General features: G+C 39.1%; 1 protein-coding gene across 1 annotated transcript in view; it reads right to left on the bottom strand.

Annotated features, from left to right (window-relative positions):
* Positions 1–22645, bottom strand: part of TENM1 (teneurin transmembrane protein 1) — a 230263-nt gene that overhangs the window by 92314 nt on the left and 115304 nt on the right. Inside the window, exons 11-12 of the mRNA XM_029959106.1 lie at positions 5517–5702; positions 1968–2114 (exon numbers count right to left, since the gene is read on the bottom strand). Coding sequence (XP_029814966.1) covers positions 1968–2114; positions 5517–5702 — 333 coding nt within the window. The remainder of the gene's footprint in view (positions 1–1967; positions 2115–5516; positions 5703–22645) is intronic.

Raw genomic sequence — 22645 nt, 5'->3', positions numbered from 1 at the left:
TACAAGGGCATTAAGTTGTGTCTAGAGCATGATCTCTTGGGCTTTGTATTACTGACTGAGTATGATCATATCTTAATGGCTCAGGAAGTTATTACCTGTCAGCTCTGTAACTCAACTGAGTGCATGCTCTTAATTCACAACAACTGCAGGCAGAAATGCTAATAGCTTCTATCCTTATGAACCTAATCCAGTTATGGAGCTTGATGAATGCAAACTCGTTAGGTCACCATAATATCCTCACAGTCTAAGGCTCAACCACCATCAAACAGGACTTAACAGGTAATGTCATATCTCCTTCCTAATTTCTGTTTTTACTATTGTGTTGGTATACAAACCCTAAACCACTAGGAATCCGCTTTTGATTTCATATTAAACACTGGTATAACTTCAATGACTTTAGGGGAATTTTTCTACTTTATACTTACGCCAAATCAGGTCCTGTGAACTTCATATATATAAAGAGAAGTGGTTATAATATGTAGATATAATTTTCTTTTCTTATACAAAATTGATTGTGAAGGAAACTTAATTACATTTAGCCCATCTGTAGTAGTCAGATTAATTAAATATTTCTCTCTGCACTTATCTCTAATTGTAATGTCAACAGAACTGTCCTAGTCCATGTTATGTTGCCATTAAAAAGGAAAAAGAAAATTGCTTTTAAAACCTGCAGTGAAATGATGTTAAGTGTCTGCCTTAAACTGACAAATTCAAGGAGATTTAGAGTTAAAACTGCCAACTCTTCCAATAACTCACCGTTATTGCAGAATATAAAGCACCCAAAATCACAATACAGGGCAGTTTATACAGAGCCAGTTCACAGAGTGCATCAGAAAATGCTTTACATACATTACAGGCTAAACAGGGCTTTAGTGGACAGATTTAAGAGTGAGTCAGTAGCTTGGCCAGCAGGGGAGAGCACTGACAGATGGGAAAGCACAGGGGGGCAGCGATGCCAGCTGTGGGACCTTGTGTGAAAGGGATACACACCAGTGTAGGAGAGAAGAGACAGTGGGCAGAGAGACGGTTGTTGGACCTCTTGGAAGTAAGGTGGAAAAGGAAGCATAAGAGAGGAATAAGGCAATTTTGAATGGGGTTCAGAAACAAGGAAACCTTTGCCAAAGGACAGCAGGGTCTTAGAGGCCACAGGATACAAAATCAGAAGGTCTCAAAATATATCTGTAAATGTGGAATCATCACTGAGTCAGAATGTTTCTATTGAGGTCCCACAGTGACCTCAGTTCTTGGACCTACAACAAGCTTAATTTATCAATGACCTAGAAAAAAACCAGACAATCATTAGACCAAGATTTGGCCCTACAGTTGAGCATGAGATCTCACCCAGGACACGGATATGGTCTAACTGTGACACAATTAGGTAATATATATTTCAATGCATCTCATGTACAATCTAAGGAAAAAAATGTAACTGTGCTTGGGACAGATCATAGAATCATAGAATGGTTTGGATTGGAAGGCACCTTAAAGATCATCTTGTTCCAATCTCCCGTCATAGGCAGGGACATCTTCCACTAGACCCAGTTTCTCAAAGCCTTTCTAACATGGCCTTGAATTCACTATCTGAATGAGAAAGAGGTTTTTTTTGTTTCGGGTATCTATTGGCTGCCTTTTCTGAAAGAGATGACAGAGTTATGAGGAAGAGTGGAAAGAAGATGGAAGAAATTATTTGTTACACTTTTGTTTTGTTTTGCTTTTTATAAGAAAAAATCAAGTACTGGGATGGTAGATATGGCACACAGATACTTTCTGCCTTGAGCAGCATCTAGCACAAGGATCTGTTCCCTCACTGTGCTGCTTCAGATGAAGTCAACGGAATAACTGTCTTGAGCACATAGACAAACATCGACATTTTGTGATAAGAAAGAAAACATACATCAAAACCATAGACTCAAATGGCAGTCAAGGATGTGACAAATAAACAGAGACACATGAATTATGTATCATACCTCCATCATTGTCCAGGTTATCTCCACACACCATTTCCATGACAATGTTACATCCTGAGCCACTCCAGCCCACTTGACAAACACAGTGCCATCCATTCTGATCAAGAGTGCATCTCCCATTTCCATAACAGAGACCTGGGCAACCATCTAAAAAAGAAAATGTAAAAAAAGAAGCCTTCATGAAGGAATTTTCTTCTCCTATTTTACAGTTGAAATTATTCATTAACATTCCCACTTCTAGTACTATACTTGCTGCCTTCAAATGATCACAGCTGCCTTGCAAGCCATTTAAATTTTTGGCCAAAGATGGAAAAATCCCCAACCTGGTCTTTCCCTTTGCTCGCCCAAAAGTAATTTCTCAGCAAGGAATGAGGATTTTTTTAGTGTGTAATATTTTGTGTGCAGCAAAAAAAGTGAGGAAAGTTATAAGTTATAAAGTCACAAAGCCTGCCGTGTCCATCTCTTTCTCTGCTTATTGAAAAATAAGCTGTAGTTCACAAAGGAAATCATATACATAATCAAGATTTATATCAAAGATACACATGGGCAATATCGTCTAAATGACAAACTGGCATTTGTGGACATAATCCTACACATTGCAGGGAGTGGAGGTGACCTTTTTATTCTGTTCATAAATACTCATCTGACTGAGAAAAAGCCAATTTGACTTATGCTACAACACAACTCTTTCCACCAAAGGCAATTGAGGGAGCATTGCCTTCCAATGTCCCATTTCACTTTCTTCCACTACAGCTGATTCTAAAATGGCTTTTTAGAATCAGCACCATGTGGCCTTTAGTGGTGCTGATTCTAGATCAAAACTGACACAGGGGCTGTAGCATCCTCTGGATTATATACTTGCAAGCTCTGAATCAATCGTGATTTGGACATTCACAGCTAGATTTCTTGCCTATAAGAGTGAGAGAGGAAACAATCTTTTGGATGTGTACACTCATGTCCATCTGCTTGCATAGTGCAGTGCCAGCTCAGACATTTGTCAGATCCTCTCCATGTCACACATGGAGCCAAAGGACAATGGATAAAGCTTGGCAATAAGCTTGACAGAGCAAGTGGCATCACTTGTGAGAGGGCTCCTTTTTGCCAGCATGGACATACAGGATCTGAAAGCCCTTCTGCACATGAACATCAACATGCAAGTGTCATCTGAGAGAACTTTTTTTTGAGGAAGAAAGAAGAAGCCTCAGTCTGCAATTGTGTTTGACTGCCCTAAGATGCTCCAAATGGACTTTGGAGGAGCCAATCCGAGCCTGGTCTGCCAGGGCATGACTTACAGCCCCACAGGCAGCACAAATCCTGGCCACTTTACACGAGACACATAATCTCCCTCTTTCTCACCCTCATCACAGTTTATCAATCACGTGTGCAAACAGGGGGATTGGAGAGTCTGACCTTCTTTCTCAGAAGGGCTGGAGATGGATGGGACCATTTTCTCACGCTGTAATTCTGGAAGATGTTACTCTAAAACAGCATGAAGTTGGCAACCACCAAATATACTATAAAAGCCAATTATTTGCCTCTTTTGGGAAGCTGGGTGAAAGGGCATTACTCTTCTGGGTAATGAGGATGTTTTTTCACTTTGAATCCCTGTCCTGCTGAGTTAATTAATTTCTTGGCCATGATTATATTTTGCTGCTGTGTGTGGTTATCCTCTAAGTGTATAAATGTAATCAAATGAATGCCTACCTGCTTTTATTATTATCTAATTCTGAAGAAATAAAATAAGAAACACAAGATAAGCACCCAGGTCTTTCTGAAATAATGATTAGTTTTATATTTCAGCTACCAGTTTTTTTGGAAGGGGCTTTGCACAGTGTGGCTCAGGCTGAGGGACTGCTGTCAGACTCAGGGATGGAACTTGTGCTGACATGAATAAGCAGGACCTGCGGCAAGGCATGGGAATCAAATGAACAGCACCAGAGACAAAGCAACATAAAATTTAACTCTTGTATCAAATGTTTCAAAGAGAAATAGATCACATCTGGCACAGACAGCTTTAAAAAAAGGGTATTTCTCTATCAAAAGAAACTTACTTCAAGCATCGATGACCAAAAAAAAAAGAAATTTTTGTTCTAATGGCAGACTATCAACACAAGCTTTTTGAGCAAGTCCTCAGCTTTGGCATTACTTTGGGATGGTAAGCAAGAACAAAAAATGGATTTGCCTAACACAGCACATCAGATGGCCACGTAAAACATGCTTACATTGCTACGATTTTGCAAATGAGTTGAGTACATTATTTGTTAAAAACTGCATTTTCTGCTGTTAATCTCTGTCTGTGTGTGTGTGTATATATATATATATCTCCATAAACAAATGTGTTATCTATTCTGGGAACTTAGCAGTACAGAAGCTCAAAAAAGAGGTAACACAAAATGCTCCATTCCCAATACTTTTGTATATTTTCATTAATTTTTTTGCAATGCTGATATGAAAAACTTACCTTGAACAGCATCTAAGTAGTGAGCTTAAAAAAGAAAAGAACAAAACTGAGATGGATTGAACTTCTGTACCCAAATGAAAATACAGACACCATTTGCTTATGGCTTGTCACCCGTGGGACAGATGTAAAATGTCTCCCTCTTCCTGCAGGCAGATCTATTCCTGCTGCTGTGACCAAAACACATTGATTTTGTGATCATTCTCCATTTGATGACAAGCATGCAGAGGGGCTGGGGCTACACCTGGCACTGCCTACAGTGTGAAGAGTAAGTCTATTTATCTTTTTAAGTATATCGGTCCTTCTGTGGACTTGCTCTAAACAATCTTTAGAAAATTAGGCTGTTCAAACCTAATTCTTGACTTATCAAATCTGATTAAATAAATTCTAGAGCCAGGGAATCAAGATAAACAGTCTAGATTTTCCAAGAAACAAATGCAAGAGGTTACATTGCTTATCTCTGAATAGTAGATACTGCGTTATTATAAACAATTAAAACATTTATGAATAATCTTGCTTTGGGATATTTTAGGGAGATACACTATTAGACTTTCAAAAACCTGTTGTTTTTCATTTAAAATATAACTTGCATTTATGTAGTAGACTAATAACTTCTAAAAAGGCATGAAAGCTTTACCTTATTAGGAATATTGTTAGAAGTCAGCTCTAGAAAAAACACCATTAGTAGTAAGTAGAATATGTAAATTCTCAGACAGAAAGGCAAGAGATTTAATGCAAGAATTACTTAAGGTAAATAATAGCTTTGTCCCCTCACACCACCTATTTCTTAAACACTTTTCCCTTCTGACTTCAAAGTGCATACATGAACATGTTAGGACATTTATCTTTCCTTTGTGTGTTTTTTTTTAGAAAACTTAATTAATCTCTATTATTTCCTCTATACAGAAGGCTGGGCCAAGCTGTTATTCTGTGGGACATGCAGGGTGCAGAGGCACCTTTTTACACCTGGCTGGATTCTGGACCTCTGTTTTTCCAAAACAATTTCAAACAGAATGATGGCTATGGCAGATCTGCGTAGACCTGAGTAAGACTTTATGTATTTTATTTCTTGGGGTACCAAACCCCCTTACCAATGGTGCAGTGGTCCCCTTCCCATCCAGGGCTGCACTCGCACTTCCCGTCCTTGCACTGCCCGTGCTCGGCACAGTGAGAGTGGCAGGTCCTTTCTTCACAGGTTGGTCCTACCCAGCCCTCTTCACACTGGCATATCCCCCTGGAACAGACACCGTGGCTGCCACAGTCCAGGGTACACAGCTCTGCAGAGGAGAACAAAAACACACCACGTGAAACGTCAGTGTCACAGCGCAAATAGACTTTGCATCAAGACTAAATCCCTTCTGTACCAGTATCACTCATCTATTGGATCAAATATGGGATTTCATCACCCAGTACAGACCTTATGCAATCTGGCTGCCTCCTTCTTTAGCAGTTACTTCCCAGACTATTTATTTGTTTGGAGTAGGGACTGCAAATGATGTCTTTGCAAACAGTAGAGTAATAGTAAACAGGCAAACAATGACACGAAAAAGTCCATACCTTTTGACTGATTTCTGCTGAGACTCAATTCTGAAAAAGTATTTTTCTTATAAATTCAAATACTGCAAGGGAACCGAATTAAAGGATAAAGTGGCACATAAAATACATACAAGCAAACCAGTTTTTGAGATGTTCAGATGTTTGTAGTGATGATAAAGTGGCCTTCACTTACAGTACAGAGAGCCACCAGGAATGTAACAGAGAGCAAGAGGCAAGGCAAGCACCCCTCTCTGATGGCAATATACAACATTACATGATTTGGATCTCCCTAGTTCTAAAAGTTATTTCAAGGACTCAAACTTTTCCTCCCTGACTTCTGTGAGTCAGCTGCCAAGAAACCAGGAAAACTGTTTCAAGACAGGAGTACCTCCACCATTGCCCTCAAAAGAACTTCTCTAACTGGGTACTGTAGAACAGCCCTGATTGTGAAGTGGTATGGAAGTCCTGAATTGTTTCAATACATCACCATATGCCAATTGCAATTCTACTTCCACTTAGACTAAAGTCGTTCAGTGAAAAGGATGGCTTCATTATAGAAAGGTTCCTTGTAGTTTGAATTTATTTAGAATAATTAGTGTAAAGAGACAGAATTTGCTTGTTATCCTGCAATTAACCTGCTACAGAAATGTCTCCTCCCTCTTCCTCTTGGAAAGCAGCTGATAGCACTTCAAGTGTAAGCCAAATATTCATGTCTGCTCTCATTTCAAATGTCAGTGCTACATATTTAGTTGTGGCAGGATTTTTCCCTTGACAGATCTTAAACAATGATCGTTTAGATCTTGGAACTATTGTATATAAACATTCTTAAAAGAATTTGTAGTGACAAATGCTGTCACTTATATACCAAGAAAAGTTTTTAAAGTTTAAATTGAAATCTTATCAATTCCAATCATTTTAACACAAAGAAAAAAGCAGCACAGAAATGGAACAGCACAATGACATCGCAGGTGTGCTGGGTTCTGTCTTAAATTATGAGTTTAGCCCTTATTTTCATTGACAGCCAGGCTGATGGTACAGGGTGCAATCAAAAGGATCAGTGAGTGACAAACTGCAAGAGCATGGTCAAACTAAAAATCAAAAGTAGAAGTAGAAGGCATGGTAAAGAACCTCAGACAAAACTCAATAAAAGCAACTGTGAAGTACTATTCAGACTGGGACTTGTGTTATACTGGAGTATGAGAGAAAAATAATTATCTGATGATATGACACTATCCTGTAAAAGAATATGTAAGACAAGGAAAGAGACTGCTCTGTTATATTCAAATGAAAAACTGTGCTGAGTCTGGGGCCTCATCCCTTAGAAAGCCCTGATTGCTGCCTGCTGATCACGTATTAACCTAATGCTTCATGCCTTGGACTGCCTATCTGCTGGTACTGGGAAGGATTTCTTTCCCTTTGATGCATAATTTGTCTTGGCTTTTTGGTTTTGTTACTTGTTTGTTCATTGGAAACCTTGGAGATCGCTCAGAGGATGATGAAGGAACTTGCTCTGTTATTCCATTGGTACTGAAGTCGTCCAAATACTTGCTCCTGTGATCAAGAAGTAAACTGATCCCACCAGATCACAAAATAATCATCCCCAGGTCAGACTGGCAGAGGACCACCGATATTATTTTAACATATCTTTACAGCTTGGGGCATGGGCTAACTCCTGAGAATTAAATCTAACAAATTACCTGCTACTTCAAGGATTTAGGCTGCTAGAGGGATGCCTTTGATCTCTCCTGATCTCCCTCTAGTTCATTATAATTATTGCTTTTGATATTTTACTTTAAGTGGCAAAGATTGTTAAGAGGATATTAAGAAATATTCTATAGTTTACAATATGTCGAGCTAAGTGGACCTGATGGGTTTTTTTACCCTCCTGGATTGAGTGCCTACTGTATGGATTTTTGTAATTGTGGGGCTGGTTTAGTTCAATTGATCCCAAAAGTTCAGTGAGGATTGTAGGCATCGTTATACAGAAGTAGCAATGGCTGAAGTGGAGAAACAAAGCAACACATGGAGCCTGCGACCCTGTCAGCAGCTCTAGCAGCTCCTACCACTTCCCTGTCTGTAAATAGACCTAAGAACCAGCTGTGGAAAACCTTGAACACATTCCCACACATGGCATGGATGGCTGCCTCACCCGTCTGTCTACCCCACAGAATCTAATCATGACAAACTCATCTTGCAAACAAACAGAAGAAATAACAGCATGGAGCTGAAGGCAGTGTAGGCACATCTCTACCATAGGGACATAGATAGATCTTGCACATGTTCCCCTTTTAAAACCACAAAGTTAAACAGACCTTAAAATGTTTTAAAGTTTTCCAGTGTTTTCCCCATGTTTCATACAAGGAATAAAATGTTTAAACATTATTTAAGCTCCAAATTTTTAATGAAGTGGAGATACAGGATTTTCTATTTCATAAAAAATATCCTAGGTCAGCCTGTGTACAGTTTTCACTCATAAAGCTCCTTTTTTTTTTTTTTGTTCTATTTTCCCACATAAGATCATACACAGATAAGCAAATTTTACTTTATTTTTTCTGCCTATTGGAATATGGTGGCTGCATCTATCCAATCACGCTGTCTTGGAAAGACAACATAGCAACACAAGTTCTGGACCCCAAACTGGCTTTGTGTGACAGGAAATGTTAGGTTAGTTGTTCTGCACTGAGGTATTCAGTTTTCACACCTCATTTCTGACAGCAAGTCCGGGCACAGTAACTGTGAGTCAGATCTGTTCCAGCACAGGAATACTGAAGTGACTTTACCTAGCTTTTGTCTTTCCTTCTAGTAATGCATTTTTCCCCCAAAATATTGAATCTAAGTGTTCTTTAATGCAATTTAAACCCAATTTTGTGAGCATCAGATGAAATGAAACCTGGTTTCTTAGTCTGAATCTGACACTTTCCTCAGCTCAGCCAACTCAGACTATCATCACTGAGGCCAACCTTGAGACTTACATTCTTTTTGGTGATTTCAAACAAGGCTTAGAAATGCTGTTTACCATGATAATGTATTCTTCTACCACGCAAATCCAAGATTCTCCACAGACTTCTCATGCAAAGAAAGGGAAATCAAGCCTAACATTATCCTATTAATGCTGTGGTAGAACATGCAGCTTTAATCCACAGCTAATTCAAACAACTAAGATCAAAAAAAGCATTATTAGTTCAGGTTGTCCTGTTTTTAAATGCAAAACTATTTCTTAGCTCCTCCTGTAGATAAACAAGGCCAGAAATAGCAGAGCAGGGAGCCACATTAGCATTTGTGTTTGTGTTGAGGGATGAGGTTTCTACAGCAGACCAGCCAAACTGAGATACTCAGTGAGTGGTCAAGGACCAACTGCAACAGGAAATTATACAGTAACTTTAACTAGGCAAATAGACTTAAGTAAAGCTGATGTAGTAAAAATTCAGACAGTGGTGAAGTTGGACAGCAAGTCAGACAAGATGTAACCATTCAGCTCACTGGAGCATCTTCCTCCTTCCAAACCAATTGGTGCTACAGCACTCCAAAATGCAGCAGGGCCAGCACAGAAGGGAAAGGGCTTTGAGCTGTGGGTCAGTGCAGCAGCTGAGACAGCCAAAGATGTCTCCTCTGATTGAAACAACTATTCCACTTCTCTCCATCCATCTCCTGGCTCTGTGATCCCTGTCTGGAGCTTAGCATCTGAAACTGGTGGGCTGGTTCAGATCATGAAACTGTCACATAATTATTCAGTTTATGTTCCTGGGTTAATACCTGACAGCTTGCTGAGCTAAATCAGCCCAAGGAGGGATCAAAGAAGCAACACAGGCAAGGCAAGGGAGGAGATGCAGATCACAGCCTAGACCGGGACTGTTGTGCTGAGGAGCCACAAGCTGTGCCATCATCTGACTGCAAAGGACAAGAGCAAGGGGAAGGTGACTTATGTAAGGTAACAAGGGAGGCAGGTGACAGGTACACTTTGGATTAGTCAATTTAGGGATATTATATCACAAACCTTTAGTTATTCTGTTCCATTAACTGTCAATCATTCTCACAATGTACAGTGCCACACTCCCAGTTCCTTAAGTTCCTCAACTGTGTTGGTGCTACAAAAAGGCTTACAAAAATCTATCTCTTCTCTCCCACTCCTCTTTGTCATGGTTTAGTGGGATATACACCTGCTCAGCTTGCCAGCCTGAGCTCTAGGCAGACCTTGTGGAGCGAGGTGGGTTGCAGGCTGGTCTGTGGCTAGGAGACCAGCTCTTCAGTGGCTGTGAATTTTCATGGCTCCCACCAAACCAACTGTGAGTCACCCTAACCCACAGTAATCCATGGCCCTGCATCAGTTTTTGTACCTGTACACTTTGAAATCAAAACAAGGCTCTCTAAATGTAGGGCTGGAAAGTTAATTTTCTTTCTGAAGCAAGCTCAGCCATGCAGAGTCACTGCAAGCCCCGTGCTGGCAGAGTGCCGGGAGCTGGCCTCAGCCGACCCCGGCTTCTCTCAGACTTTCATCAAATACAGTTTTCATCAAATCTAAAATTCAGAGTCCTTGGACTTACACCAATTAATGAATAAGAGACTTAAAAAATATTCAAATCAGCCTGGAATTTTTACTGACATGTCCTTAATTCTGAATGCTCACTAATTTCTTGGAAGAAGGCAAATGTGAGCTGTGAAGCATTATTTGTACATAATCTGAGAAGGAGACAAATAATTGATCATTCCTGAGCTAATCTAAAAAGCATTAAAAATTCACTCCACACTCTTCATTTTAATTACCTAAGTCAACAATGAGTTCTTTCAAATGTGTTTTATAATAAGTTCCTACTTATGCGATATGAAAAGGGAAATTAAAGCTAAATATTTTATAATTTGTAATGATAAGGAAAGATTTTAATGTTAATTCAACATATTTCAGAAATAACTCTTAGAAAATCATGCTAAGAATACAAAACTATATGTAAACAAAAGTGGCCAAATACTATGAAACACTCATTATACTTTTCTTCAGTGGTGAGTCTTGTTCTACAGTCTAAACTTTGAGTATCATATTAATAATTTTGCTATCCATTTTTTAATAAGTGGTTTCCCATAAAGATTAGAAATTAATCTACCCTGACTTTCACCCAATAAGCTTAACTGCTAGAGGCAGCAAAAAAGTCACCTATCTAGACCTAATAAAGAAAGTTTTTTCAATTTAAATATACATTGCATTTAATAAGCTTGCATGATAATTTCAACAATGTTCCTGAGCTTTTTCAAATTACCTTCCTGCTGTGTCCTGGAGACAACTCTGTTCTAGCTTTCATTTTCAGCAACTGACTTTATTAATATAATTTTTTACACCACAAAAAAATTTGAAAAATTTAAGGTTTTAGAGTTTCAAAAGCACTTGAGCTATTTTTTTTCTGTAAAACCTAATGGAAATTTGTTCCCCTTAGAGAAGGTTACCTAAGAGTGCACTGTAGAGGTTTAATGCAGATATCAAGTTTTATATATCTGTTCTAGAAGAGATTTTTTTTTATGGTACAGTTTATATTATTTTCCCAACTTACATAAACTTCTTTGGCAATCTGGATGCTATAACTGCATCTAATTTTGGCTTCTCCAACAGTGTCACAGTATGTTAGTTGGGTGTGCAATTTTTTACATTCTTAGCTAAACATAGCTATGTCAATAAACTATCCCTAGAAGTGTCCAAGGTCAGGTTGGATGGGGCTTGGAGCATCCTGGTCTCATGGAAGGTGTCCCTGCCCATGGTGGGGGGAAGTGGGGGTTTGGAACTGGGTGATCTTTAAGGTTTCTTCAAGCTTGGGGCAGTTTTTTTAGAGGCAACACAGCAGTATTACATGGGTTATGCCAGTATTCAGTGGCACCTGCTCTTCAAGCCTGAGATGGAAATTAAAGGGACGTGGAAGTGTCTTCAAAACATTAATGTTGAAGTCTTTCTCTGTCAGCTGCCAGGTTTTGTGAAAACATTCCCTTTTGCAAACAGAAATCAGGTTCCAGAGGCAGCAGTGGTGCATTCCCCACCTCTTCCCTATTCTTCACGCCACCAAGGAACACACAGCAGGAGCATGCCATAGAACTTTATGTGAAATTTAGTACAATCAAAAATAAATCAATATCATAGATCATCACCAAATGACTGACCTATTTTAACATAAATTTATAGAGAATAGAGCTGCAAAGGACTTCACAGGATCACCTATTCTTGTTCGAAATTAAATCATACCTGGCATCCCTTACAAGCTCCCAGCAACACAGAACCTCTGACAGGATGAGGCAATCCATACCACTACCAGACTCTCTTCACAGACAAATATTCTCTCAATCTAAATTTCTCTTGCTGCAATATTCCTTATCCTTCTCTTCATGCACTGCACACTAACATCTGACACTGAAATATATTACAGGACACCTCACAATGCCCCAACAATGTGTCATAGTTGGGTGAATAAATTTGAAGCAACTCTTTCTGCAAAACTATTACATTGAATTTATTCTCATATATACCTCCAAAATAATTTCCACAGTCATTTCCAAAGATTCTGCTCTTGCCCAAAGTAGGACATGGTGGCCCATCCCAACAGAAGACACAAAGAGTGAGATTCACCTCACCCAAACTGAAACATTTGTGTCTCAAATACTTTTCTGTTACAGTCTGTTATCAGACTAGAATGCTTAAATTTATTCAGCTATTGATATTTATCTTTTCTGACACTGTCATGAAGCAAGACTGTAGCATATAAAGCTATGTTATGCCAAAGAGGAATTATTCTGCAAAAATACCTAAAGAGAAAACAAGTCCTATTCTAAACTGTATTTGCCCTCATTTCTGGCTCTGAACGATGTTAGAGAGGTTCATAACATATTCCAGCTATTTACAGTTTTCCATGCATTACACAATGTCCACACATGGACATTCCTTAGCTCCCTTAAATATCATTCTTTTCTTGTGTCTTCTTGATGTCTTCTATTATTCAAATTCATCTTAAGTACCCCCTTTCCCTCATGATTACATGACTGGTAACCCATTTCTATTTTCTCTTCATCGGTTTTGCTATAAAATGAATTAGTGATTCCAGCAAATAAGAAATAAGCTCCTCGGTGGTCTCACTGGCATTTGAAAACCAGTACAGCTGAAATCACTCTGACTGAGCAAAGGACTGGTCCGGGCACTCTTCATGTTTTGCCCTGCATTATCTCAGGAGCTGTTCTATTGGGAGGCAACGAGGCATTTCAGGAGGTTGGGTCTTCCTTAGGGAGACAAGAATTGCAGAAAAGTACTATTGAATAGTCAGTATCTTTAGAATATAAGTGGGGAAATATAAACTTCACACAGCCCTGGCTATTATTTGGGACAATTCAGACACAATTACTGCACAATGATCTAAGGCAAAACTTCCCCGTTTGCTAAACATTATTTAATTTTAAACCTTCCTACTGTAAGCTCTATGTAGAAAACCTTTCTGATTTGTTGCTTCACAGATATCTAACTACCTTCCTTATCTTCTTACCGCAGGCCACAACATATAAAATAAAGCCACTGGAACTAAAATGCCATATCCTCACTGTTTGTTACTCAGAACATTTCAACATCCATACAGTCGTGGTTTTAATTGCTTTCTGGAAATAATCCTACCATCACCTCACTGAACATATTTCTGATGCATTAGATACTCCATAAATAACTCTTCTGCCTTCTAGTAGGAAGGTCGCCATTAGCACTATTGTGTATTACAAAATATATGAATGCAATTGCATTTTAAAAAAGCCCTGTAAGGTAGCGTCTAGTAATGCTACATCTATTTAAAAGTATCTTTTCCAATCTGGAAGCCTCAATTTGCTTGAAAATTTATTTGTGTACAAAAGTAATCAGTGGACAGACAGAAAGGTCTAAAGGGCAAATACAACAGAGGTTGAGGAAATGACAGAGGAACTTTTTCCCCTTCTTAGATCTTTTATCACACTTTTTTCGCCCAGCTTTATTTTTCATCTGATGAAGATTTTCTCCCTGATCCAAATCCAATTTGTATATATAGAAAAACTCACCCTATATTGATTTCACTGTGGTTCAAAATGGTATTTTTACTGTACAAAAATTTAATCAATACAGCCTGAAGAAGCTGGACTGGTAATGGTAAACATACTAACACATATTTCATTTCAGGCATCCAAAGCTCTGAAAATTGATACCACTGAAAAGGATTCCTCATTTGCCACTGGGAATATCCCTGTTTACTCAGCCATAGCACTGGTGTAAAGCAGAATACAATTATGCTGGGCTTGCCACACAAGAGACTTCAGCTGCAGAAACTGTCTCTTTCTTAGAGATGATACAGGTTGGCAGGTTGGACAAAGCCAGTGTGGCAATGTTTAAAATAAATGAGCAGAAGTGTAACCTAATAGCAAGGAAGATTAGACTGACACAAGGGTGAGGAGAACCACACAGTATTCTGACCAGGACATTTTTTAAATACCATTGCCCAAGTAAATATGGAGTTTCCTTGTCAAATTTGGTCCTGTTTTATAATTTGTCTCCACTGTTTGATTTCAAGTTGTAGTTGTTGCAAAACAGTGAGATTTCAGTCGTCACTGGAGATTTATACTCTGACTAACAAGCTCTGAAATCCTACGCAACACCCTGAGAACCACAAAAGGAAATGCTGTGCAACATCTGCCTTGTTTGATATTTTATTTGATCAGGAGGCTGGTATGAAAGCAGTCCAGAACAATTTGATGTGAGCAGTAATGAGTGAGATGAAAGCAATGCCTTTGTGCTCACTCACAGAGGGGAAAATGCAATCCACAGTTGCTTGGACTGAAAAGAGAGTTGTGCAGGAAAAATGGGAAGCCTGTTGAGTAAGTGACAGACCACAAGGAATTGGGGAAGGCATGAGGCCTGTGATAACAATGAGAAACATGGAGAACAACCAAAGGGCTTTGTAGGGAAGAAGGAAAGAGGCTAAGAGATGGCTCAGTAGGTACACTTAATAAAGCCATGTCACAGGTACAGCCTGAACTAATACAGCATCAAAAGGAAACAAAGATTTTGAGACACCTATTTTCAGCAAAAGTTCACCAGATTGCCTGAGGGGATCAGGATGTGTCTTTATATAAGCACTAAATCTTTTGTGACATAAAGAACTAACTATTGTTAACACTGACTCGGGCTCTGCTCAGAGCATAAAGTTTTCCACAATTATCTAATTACTAAGTTTGATTAGTAATTTTCAGTAAAGAGGTAAAGATTTACTTAAGCACTGTTTGCAACAAGTAGGCACCATCTTTAATTAATAGGATTACAGGATGACCTTTGGATATGGGCCCACTCACAAAAATTGTGCTGTAAGTGCTTACCTCACCCAGGTCTGTACTCTGAATGTTATATGTGCCTGCTGACTTCAATAATGAAGATATATTTTACTTATCCTATTTCCAAAGAGCACAAAATGCTGAAAAGGTGGGCATTGGCACTTCTTCTCAACATATGACACAAACATCTATTCAGACTCACCTGTGTAAAAACAATAGCAGCCCACAAGTGACAAAGATGCCCAAATCTGACACAGAACCATCACTCAGAGGGAAAGGGGATAGTGACCTGCAGAATCTACATCTATACACTAGGGTTGGATGCTTTTAGAAGAATGTACTTCTATTTTTATTATTTTTTTTCCCCTGAAGAGCCAGACTACATGGAGAGATGGAAACCTGTTCATCCTGAAGAAGAGAAGGGTTCAGGGTGACCAAATTCCAGCCTTCTAGTACCTGAAGGGAAGAAAGATGGAGAGGGACTTTGGACAAGGGCATGTATTGATAGGACAAGGGGGAATGGCTTCAAACTGAGAGTAGGCTTAAACTAGATATTATGAAGACATTCTTCCCTCTGAGGGTGGTGAGGCACTGGCACAGGTTGCCCGGAGAAGCTGTGGCTGCCCCATCCCTGGAAATGTCCAAGGCCAGGTTGGATGGGGCTCGGAGCAACCTGGTCTAGTGGAACATGTCTGTGTCCGCAGTAGGGGAATGAATTGGAACTAGATGATCTTTAAGGTTCCTTCAAATCCAAGCCACTCTATGATTCTGTGAAACAGCGGATCAACTAAAATAAGCCTTATGGACTCTGTGTTCCCAACAACCAATTTGTATTACAGGAAAGACTACTGCGAGAAATCAAAAATCATTATCAGCTTCTAAGTAAAATCTCAGGTTCACAAGCAAAAGCAAAAGCAGATGAAGAAGCTGGCCTTCCTTCCTCCCTTTTTAGCACAAATAAACAGTTCCCTGGACAAACTCAGCTGTGAGGCATAACAAGCTCTTGCACAAAAACAGGGAGTGCAGTCTCAATTAGCACAAGTTCCACAGTGCTGCCTGTGAACAGCAAGGAGCAAACGTCCCTGTGTCCATTGGTGAGCCTGTGCAGATGAGTGCAGAGGGAGACAAAGCAGCTCCCAGTAAATAAACCATAACTTCCTCTGTGTCAGCAGCACAAACAGAAATAGCAGCACGCATCTGGCAGCTGCTGCTCTGCCTTGCTGCTGCTGAAGCAAAGGTGCAGCTCATGACTTGCATTTTTTTCTGTGGAGCCTCTGTGGTACCGACTCTGCAGACCTGGCAGAGGCACTGCCAGGCTGGCCACCCTCCCTCAAGGCATTTTTGTAAGAAGCACATGGGGGACTGGAGCAGGAGCTCAACAATCACATGCCATGTGAACAATCAGCTTTCTGCACTCCATCAGAAAGTGATTTTGGACCACAAGTTGATAGATACTATTTTAATAATGTGTTCATAAAATAGACAAGGCTTCCTGGATTGAAGACCAACATGCTCAAATGTACATTGCAGCTACAATACACAAGGAGTTTTTACTCTATAGCCACTGAAAGGACTATAAATTTAATTTAAAACATGCTACTTGAGCCAAAACATTCAACATCCTTAAAGAGGGCAGAGACCAGGAAATCCTTATATGTCTACATATCTGTGGATTGCAACAATCCACACAACCAAAAAGCTTAAAAATCCAGTACATAGGGAAAGTTCCCATGGGTTTGACTTTTATCAATAACAATTTCCTATTTTCAGAGGAAGTTAAAATTCACAGACTCTGCTGCATAAATATATTGAAATGATAGCTATTTTTGTACAACTCTTACCATGACAACAAAAAAATATTATAAATATCTGCTTTTTAGGGACTGATGCTGTATATTTTGCACAATAGATGTTCTGAAATTTACTGAAGGACAAAACCTCTAGTTGTTCTAGTGCTCTTCTGTACTCTTGCTCTAGCAATTCCCATTTGTGCTTTTCCAGTTGTAGGAAACAAGCCCACTCTAACACAAGAACCCTTCTTTAAAAGCTGGTGGTATGGATAATCTGTTGGAGTTTCATCTCTAGATTTGGCTTAGAAAACTAGTAGTTGAAGATTTTGTGTGTCATTCCTGTTCTATTGACCACCTAGGCTGGTTTTCTCCCTCCAATGCAGCATTCAGAACATTCCCACAACTCCTCTACTTCAGAGTCCTCTTTTATAAAGGGTTCCTGTGGAGTACAAACTTTCCATATTCAAAATTACCATCTTGACATTTTCTTGCACACAGACTGTTCACAGAAGTTGTTTCCATACTATATCCTGTCAGTTGTTTTATTATAGTTCTTAATCACTGTCTAGAAGATTGACTACTGTGTAGGTGATAAGGTTGAGATACAAAGAGGGATGCAGGTATCTCAAGTACAAATTTAGACCTTTAAAACCCATTGCTTAGCTTACCTAATTTAAAGGTGCTTGAGCCACTTTGGCACCTGAGTTGCTACTAAAATCCCACTTATTTGCCAGGTTTTGCTACTAGGTGATTACAACAACTTTGTTAAACTCTCTGGTTTCACAATCTGCATGACCTTACGCAGGTGTTGGTAAGGATCCTAAGGAGCATTACTCTCACAACAGATCTACTGGTACTGCCTGAGCACAAAGTACAGTGAGGGGGACAGTTCTTTACTCCCTGTAGTGACATGATGCCCTGAAGGCAGAGAGGAAAGGCTCTGTGAGCTACCCAGAAGGTAGGATAAATAAGACCATACTGCTGTCATCAGAGAAATTTTGGTATTTTGCTCCTGGATAAGTCAAGAGCTGCTAGGATAGAAGCATCCAAAATTGGGTCTGTGGATTCCACCCTGTGGAATAGGTAGTACCTCGTTGTGGATTAGATCAGGATTTACAAAAGCTAGCTTAACTAAATTGCATTTACATTTAAATGAGGAATATTTCCAATAATTGCTGAATGAGGTGCAGACAGCAATAGATTAAGAATCTTAATTTTCAGGAAGAAAAAGGGAAGGAAAGAGCCATTATTTTTGGCATATCTGCAAAATAAGCAGCAATCAGTTCAAAAACATCCCATGTTTCTTCATTCTATATCTCATACCCTTGACTTATCCTATTTCTTAAATCAATACATTACTACATCAGGTATTTCTGGTTCCCTCTGGACTGATTTAAACATGCAGGATAATTAATTTTCACTGGAGTGCTTCTTCACTGCCTTAAATTTCTCATGTTTTAAATTCTGCAGCAACACATATTAAGTGTTCCAATCCTTAACTACTATGTTTTTAATAGAAATCTTGCTCACCAGATATCTTTTTGCAAACTCTTGCAACTCTACCGGAGACACAAATCAAACTAGTCACACAGCGTTTTTTTCTTTTCAATGAAATATATGGTAGTAAGAAGAGTCTTTCTACAATGTCAGACAATGTACAGCAGGGAAACTTCAATCATCCTTTTAATTAGCAGAGCAGTAATAGGAAAAGCTCCTCACAAATTAAAGAAAGAGGACAGTTAGATGGAATTAAGTAAGTACATCATTTCTTAAGAACAAAACAGTGAAGGGTGTTTCTAGTGTAATTAAAAAGTTCTTGAGATGTGTCTAAAATAGGTAGCAGAGTAGAAGTACCAATGTGGAACAGAGCAGTCTACAGAAAAGGCACAACATTACATCACATACTGAGGGAATTTCAAGGCTATTTTCACTGCTGCAAGTTCTTTGTAGTGAATATCCTTGTCCTTGGTGAATGAGAATGACTGACACCCATACACTTTCTACAGTTTCCTATATCTGAAGAGTTCCTGATTATGATGAAATGGTTTCACCTAATTATTTTTTCAAGTTGCAGTTTTTGATGTTTAATTTTGAAACCTATTTGAGATGTCTTGAACTATATTAATACACTGTATTATGCCTCCATTTCTTTTTGAAGCACTTTACTTTAAAAAATGCAGACTTCTAATGATTTTTAAATTACTCCACTCTGCACATATCAATTTACAACAATTACAACATTTTGCATTTTTCAAAGCACTTCAGTTTTAAAGAGGTTTTATGCTTTACAAGACACCGAAGGAAGAGGCTGCTGATCCATTTTTGCCCTTTGTAAAATTACCACCAATCTTGCTAGGAGAGCTTAACCAAAAATAGATATGCTAAATATATACCATCTCCATATAATCATTTTAGGATGAATGTTTTTGTGACTAAGAACTGCCAGTATTCTTTTCCCAATCATAATTAGGTTGCTTCAGTGATATAAATGGATTCAGTGGAATTATGACAAATGTCCTGGAGTAAGGGGACAGAAACTGGCCTACTTTGGCTGAATAGAGTCTAGAGAAACGAATGCAGGACAAGATGTCAGAGGCATCAGCTCTGCCACAGATTTCTCAGTCTATAATATTTCAGTGCTTCAATTAATTAGTGACTCAGGGCTGGATTCTCACCTGAAACACACTGGGATTGCACTGGTGGTATCACTGCAGTTACACTAATTTATGCTAGTTAAGGCTCTGCCCCCCTGAACAACTCTGTCATCCATTTTCTCTTGATATTTAATCTCAAGCCTCCATGTTAAAGTTGTCAATCTGAGAACAGAAGATGAGTTTTTTTGTTCAGTTTGTTGATGCTGCACCTTCAATTATCCAGAGCTTCCCTTCTACCTGACATGAACAGTCAGTACTCACGAGTTTGATTTTTTCTTTCTGAAAAGCACTGCCTATATGCCTCAAAGGGAGATGACTCATTAACATCAAGGGATTTTGAATGACAGCCTATAAATAAAGCAACAAAGATGCACAGACAGAAAGTAGAAAGTTGACTATTCTGAAGTCCTGGTGACATTAAAATAGTGTACTGTCAGTCTTCCATCCTACTGGCTGTGTCACATATGCCGTAAATCACGCCCATACTGCACAGGTCAGCTGAGCTCTGTGTTCAAGGTCTGACTAATAGTGGATTTTCACATACTACCATAACTGGATTCAGCTGGTGTAAAGATGCTGAGACTCTGAAACACTCCAAGGACGACCTTTTGCAGTACAGGTGGTTTTCACAAAACATGTTATACAATCAGTCTCACTTAGAGCATAGCCTGAAATTCCTGTTCTCTATCCACATCTTGTAGAGGCGGAGGGAGACTAAATGAGAAGTGGAGCCCAATACCTTGTGCATTTCTCTTGGGCACACCCACTGTCAGATGGCTAAACTGGTAAGGGATAAATGTCTTTGAGCATTTTTGTGTGACTCACACAAGGATGAACAAACTAGGAAAAACTAGAATTAAATGGGCAAAGTGATAAACAAGATAGTAAGGAACTAGTTTGAACACAGAATACTCATATTTATTTTTTTTTTTTTAGTGTAAGCCAAAGCCATTTCAATATTTAAAGATGACCTATTTGCTGTATGGTTGGTGGGACTAGCGGCCAACATCTTGGACAATGTGGAACTGTAAGCAGTGCTGGTGCTGTTTCTTTTTGTCTTGGAAAAACTTTGGGAATCCAAGTGGAGGAAAGACAGCTCTTCTCAGAGATGGCTGTGGACATCTGCCTGAGATTAGCTTAGCTTAACCCTAATGGCTCTGCCTCTCTAACTTTTAGGCAAAAGTGGACAGAACTCTCCTCATTCCTCATACGGTCCAAAGAAGACTGCAGACAGCAGAACAGATAACTATTCAAGGGACAGTTAGTAAAAAAACTTAAAGAAATAAAGTTACTGTAGGGAGAAGATGTATATTTCAACATAGACTATACCACAGATAAGGCAGCAAGCAATGTCTGCCTAGGCCATTGCAACTGGAATTATAACAGTGGTATCCCAGGTGCACCACTTGAAAGCTACTGGAATAACTCCATGCTGCTTCTCTAAAAATTTCTGACATTGGTATAATTTTGAAGCAGTGAAAGTCATAGCTTGCTTTTGACCTTCAGCATTCGAGCCAGTTGGAAAATTGGCAAAACAGGCTAATCCATCTCTGTCATGGTAAATACATGTCAGTCTATAATCACACAGAACAATTAAAACACTTTGATCTTGTCCATACAACAAACCAAATTTTAGGTACTAACGGAAGGTGCTTTTTTAATTTCTTCTCCTGATGTCACATATGGCCGTAGAAAAGACACCCATCAATGTTGTTTTGATTGGTGTAGCTAAAAATCTGCCAATATTTTCCAAGTGAAATTCAGTTGATGTTGCCTAAAGAAGGCAGAAGAATCAGAAGCATATTATCTGTATGTTTGAACGTTAGCTGAGAGGAACGGCCTTTACAAAGAGGTGCATAAGCAGCAAGGCAAAGCCTGAATGAAAACCATGTCATCCCTGGGAGAGGTAAATTGAAATCTGAGCTAACAAAAGAAAATGACTTTTCATGGAAGTTCAATATTGTAGGGTAGAAAGAGGCCAAATATGTCTGAAACAGATATCCAGCTAAGGATATTGAAAGGATGGATCTTAACAGAGCTGAATAAAAAGTCATCATAAGTTGTGTCCTACAAGTAGTGCAGGATTAGCATTACTAAGTATCTGAATGACTTTCAAGCCATATTGAGCTGCTTTTATTGAGAACCAATTCAAACACTTCAATGAAAACATATCCTAACAGCTGCTTTGGAGTTCTGCAAGAGGATTTTCTGGCCCTCAGGGGATGGCAACTGGCCAGCAGGAACTTTGGATTTAGGAGGAGTATCCTGAAGTGATGCACTGAAATTAAGTTTTGGCAGTCCACAGGTCAGAGCAGAGATGGAGTGGACATTTGGAAGGACTACAGATAATTTGACAGTCTTTCACCTCACAGAAACACAATTGCAAGACTTTGCACCTATTCATACTGGGACTGGAAGGTGCACTTTTTAGCAGAGAGTGCAGGAATAATTGAAACAATTTACTTAGGGCATGGTAGACTATCCTTCATTTTTGGTCTTTGTGTGAAGCTTGAATTTGAAAACACTAAACAGAAACTATGAGTGTCAAACAAAAACTGAAGGATGAATTCTTTTTTTTATAATGTTCTACAGAAAATCAAACAGCATGAACAACATGGTCTTTTCAAGCCTCAAAAATCCATTAATGATTCCAGAGCTCAGGCTGGAGCTCCAAATATTGGCAATACTTCAGCATATGCATGGGTCACACAGTGACCCTTCATCTCTCTTCCTCCATATCCACACTGATTTTTATCTTTCCCCAGTCTTCCACTTGTGAAATGGAAGTTTGTATTGTCTGAAGAGATAGGGATGGGCAGGTAGGGGAAGGTATCATAGAGATAGCTCATCCCTTTTTAGGTGGGTCACACTGGATCTGGAATACTATATTCAAAAACACTCTGGAAACTTTGTTATTTCCCCCTTTTAAAGTATATCAAG

The sequence above is a fragment of the Manacus vitellinus genome, unplaced genomic scaffold, assembly GCF_001715985.3.
Source record: "Manacus vitellinus isolate BGI_N305 unplaced genomic scaffold, ASM171598v3 scaffold_19_pilon, whole genome shotgun sequence".
Classification (NCBI taxonomy): Eukaryota; Metazoa; Chordata; class Aves; order Passeriformes; family Pipridae; genus Manacus; species Manacus vitellinus.
The sequence above is the reverse complement of the archived record's forward strand: the minus strand, read 5'-3'. Positions and strand labels throughout refer to the sequence as shown.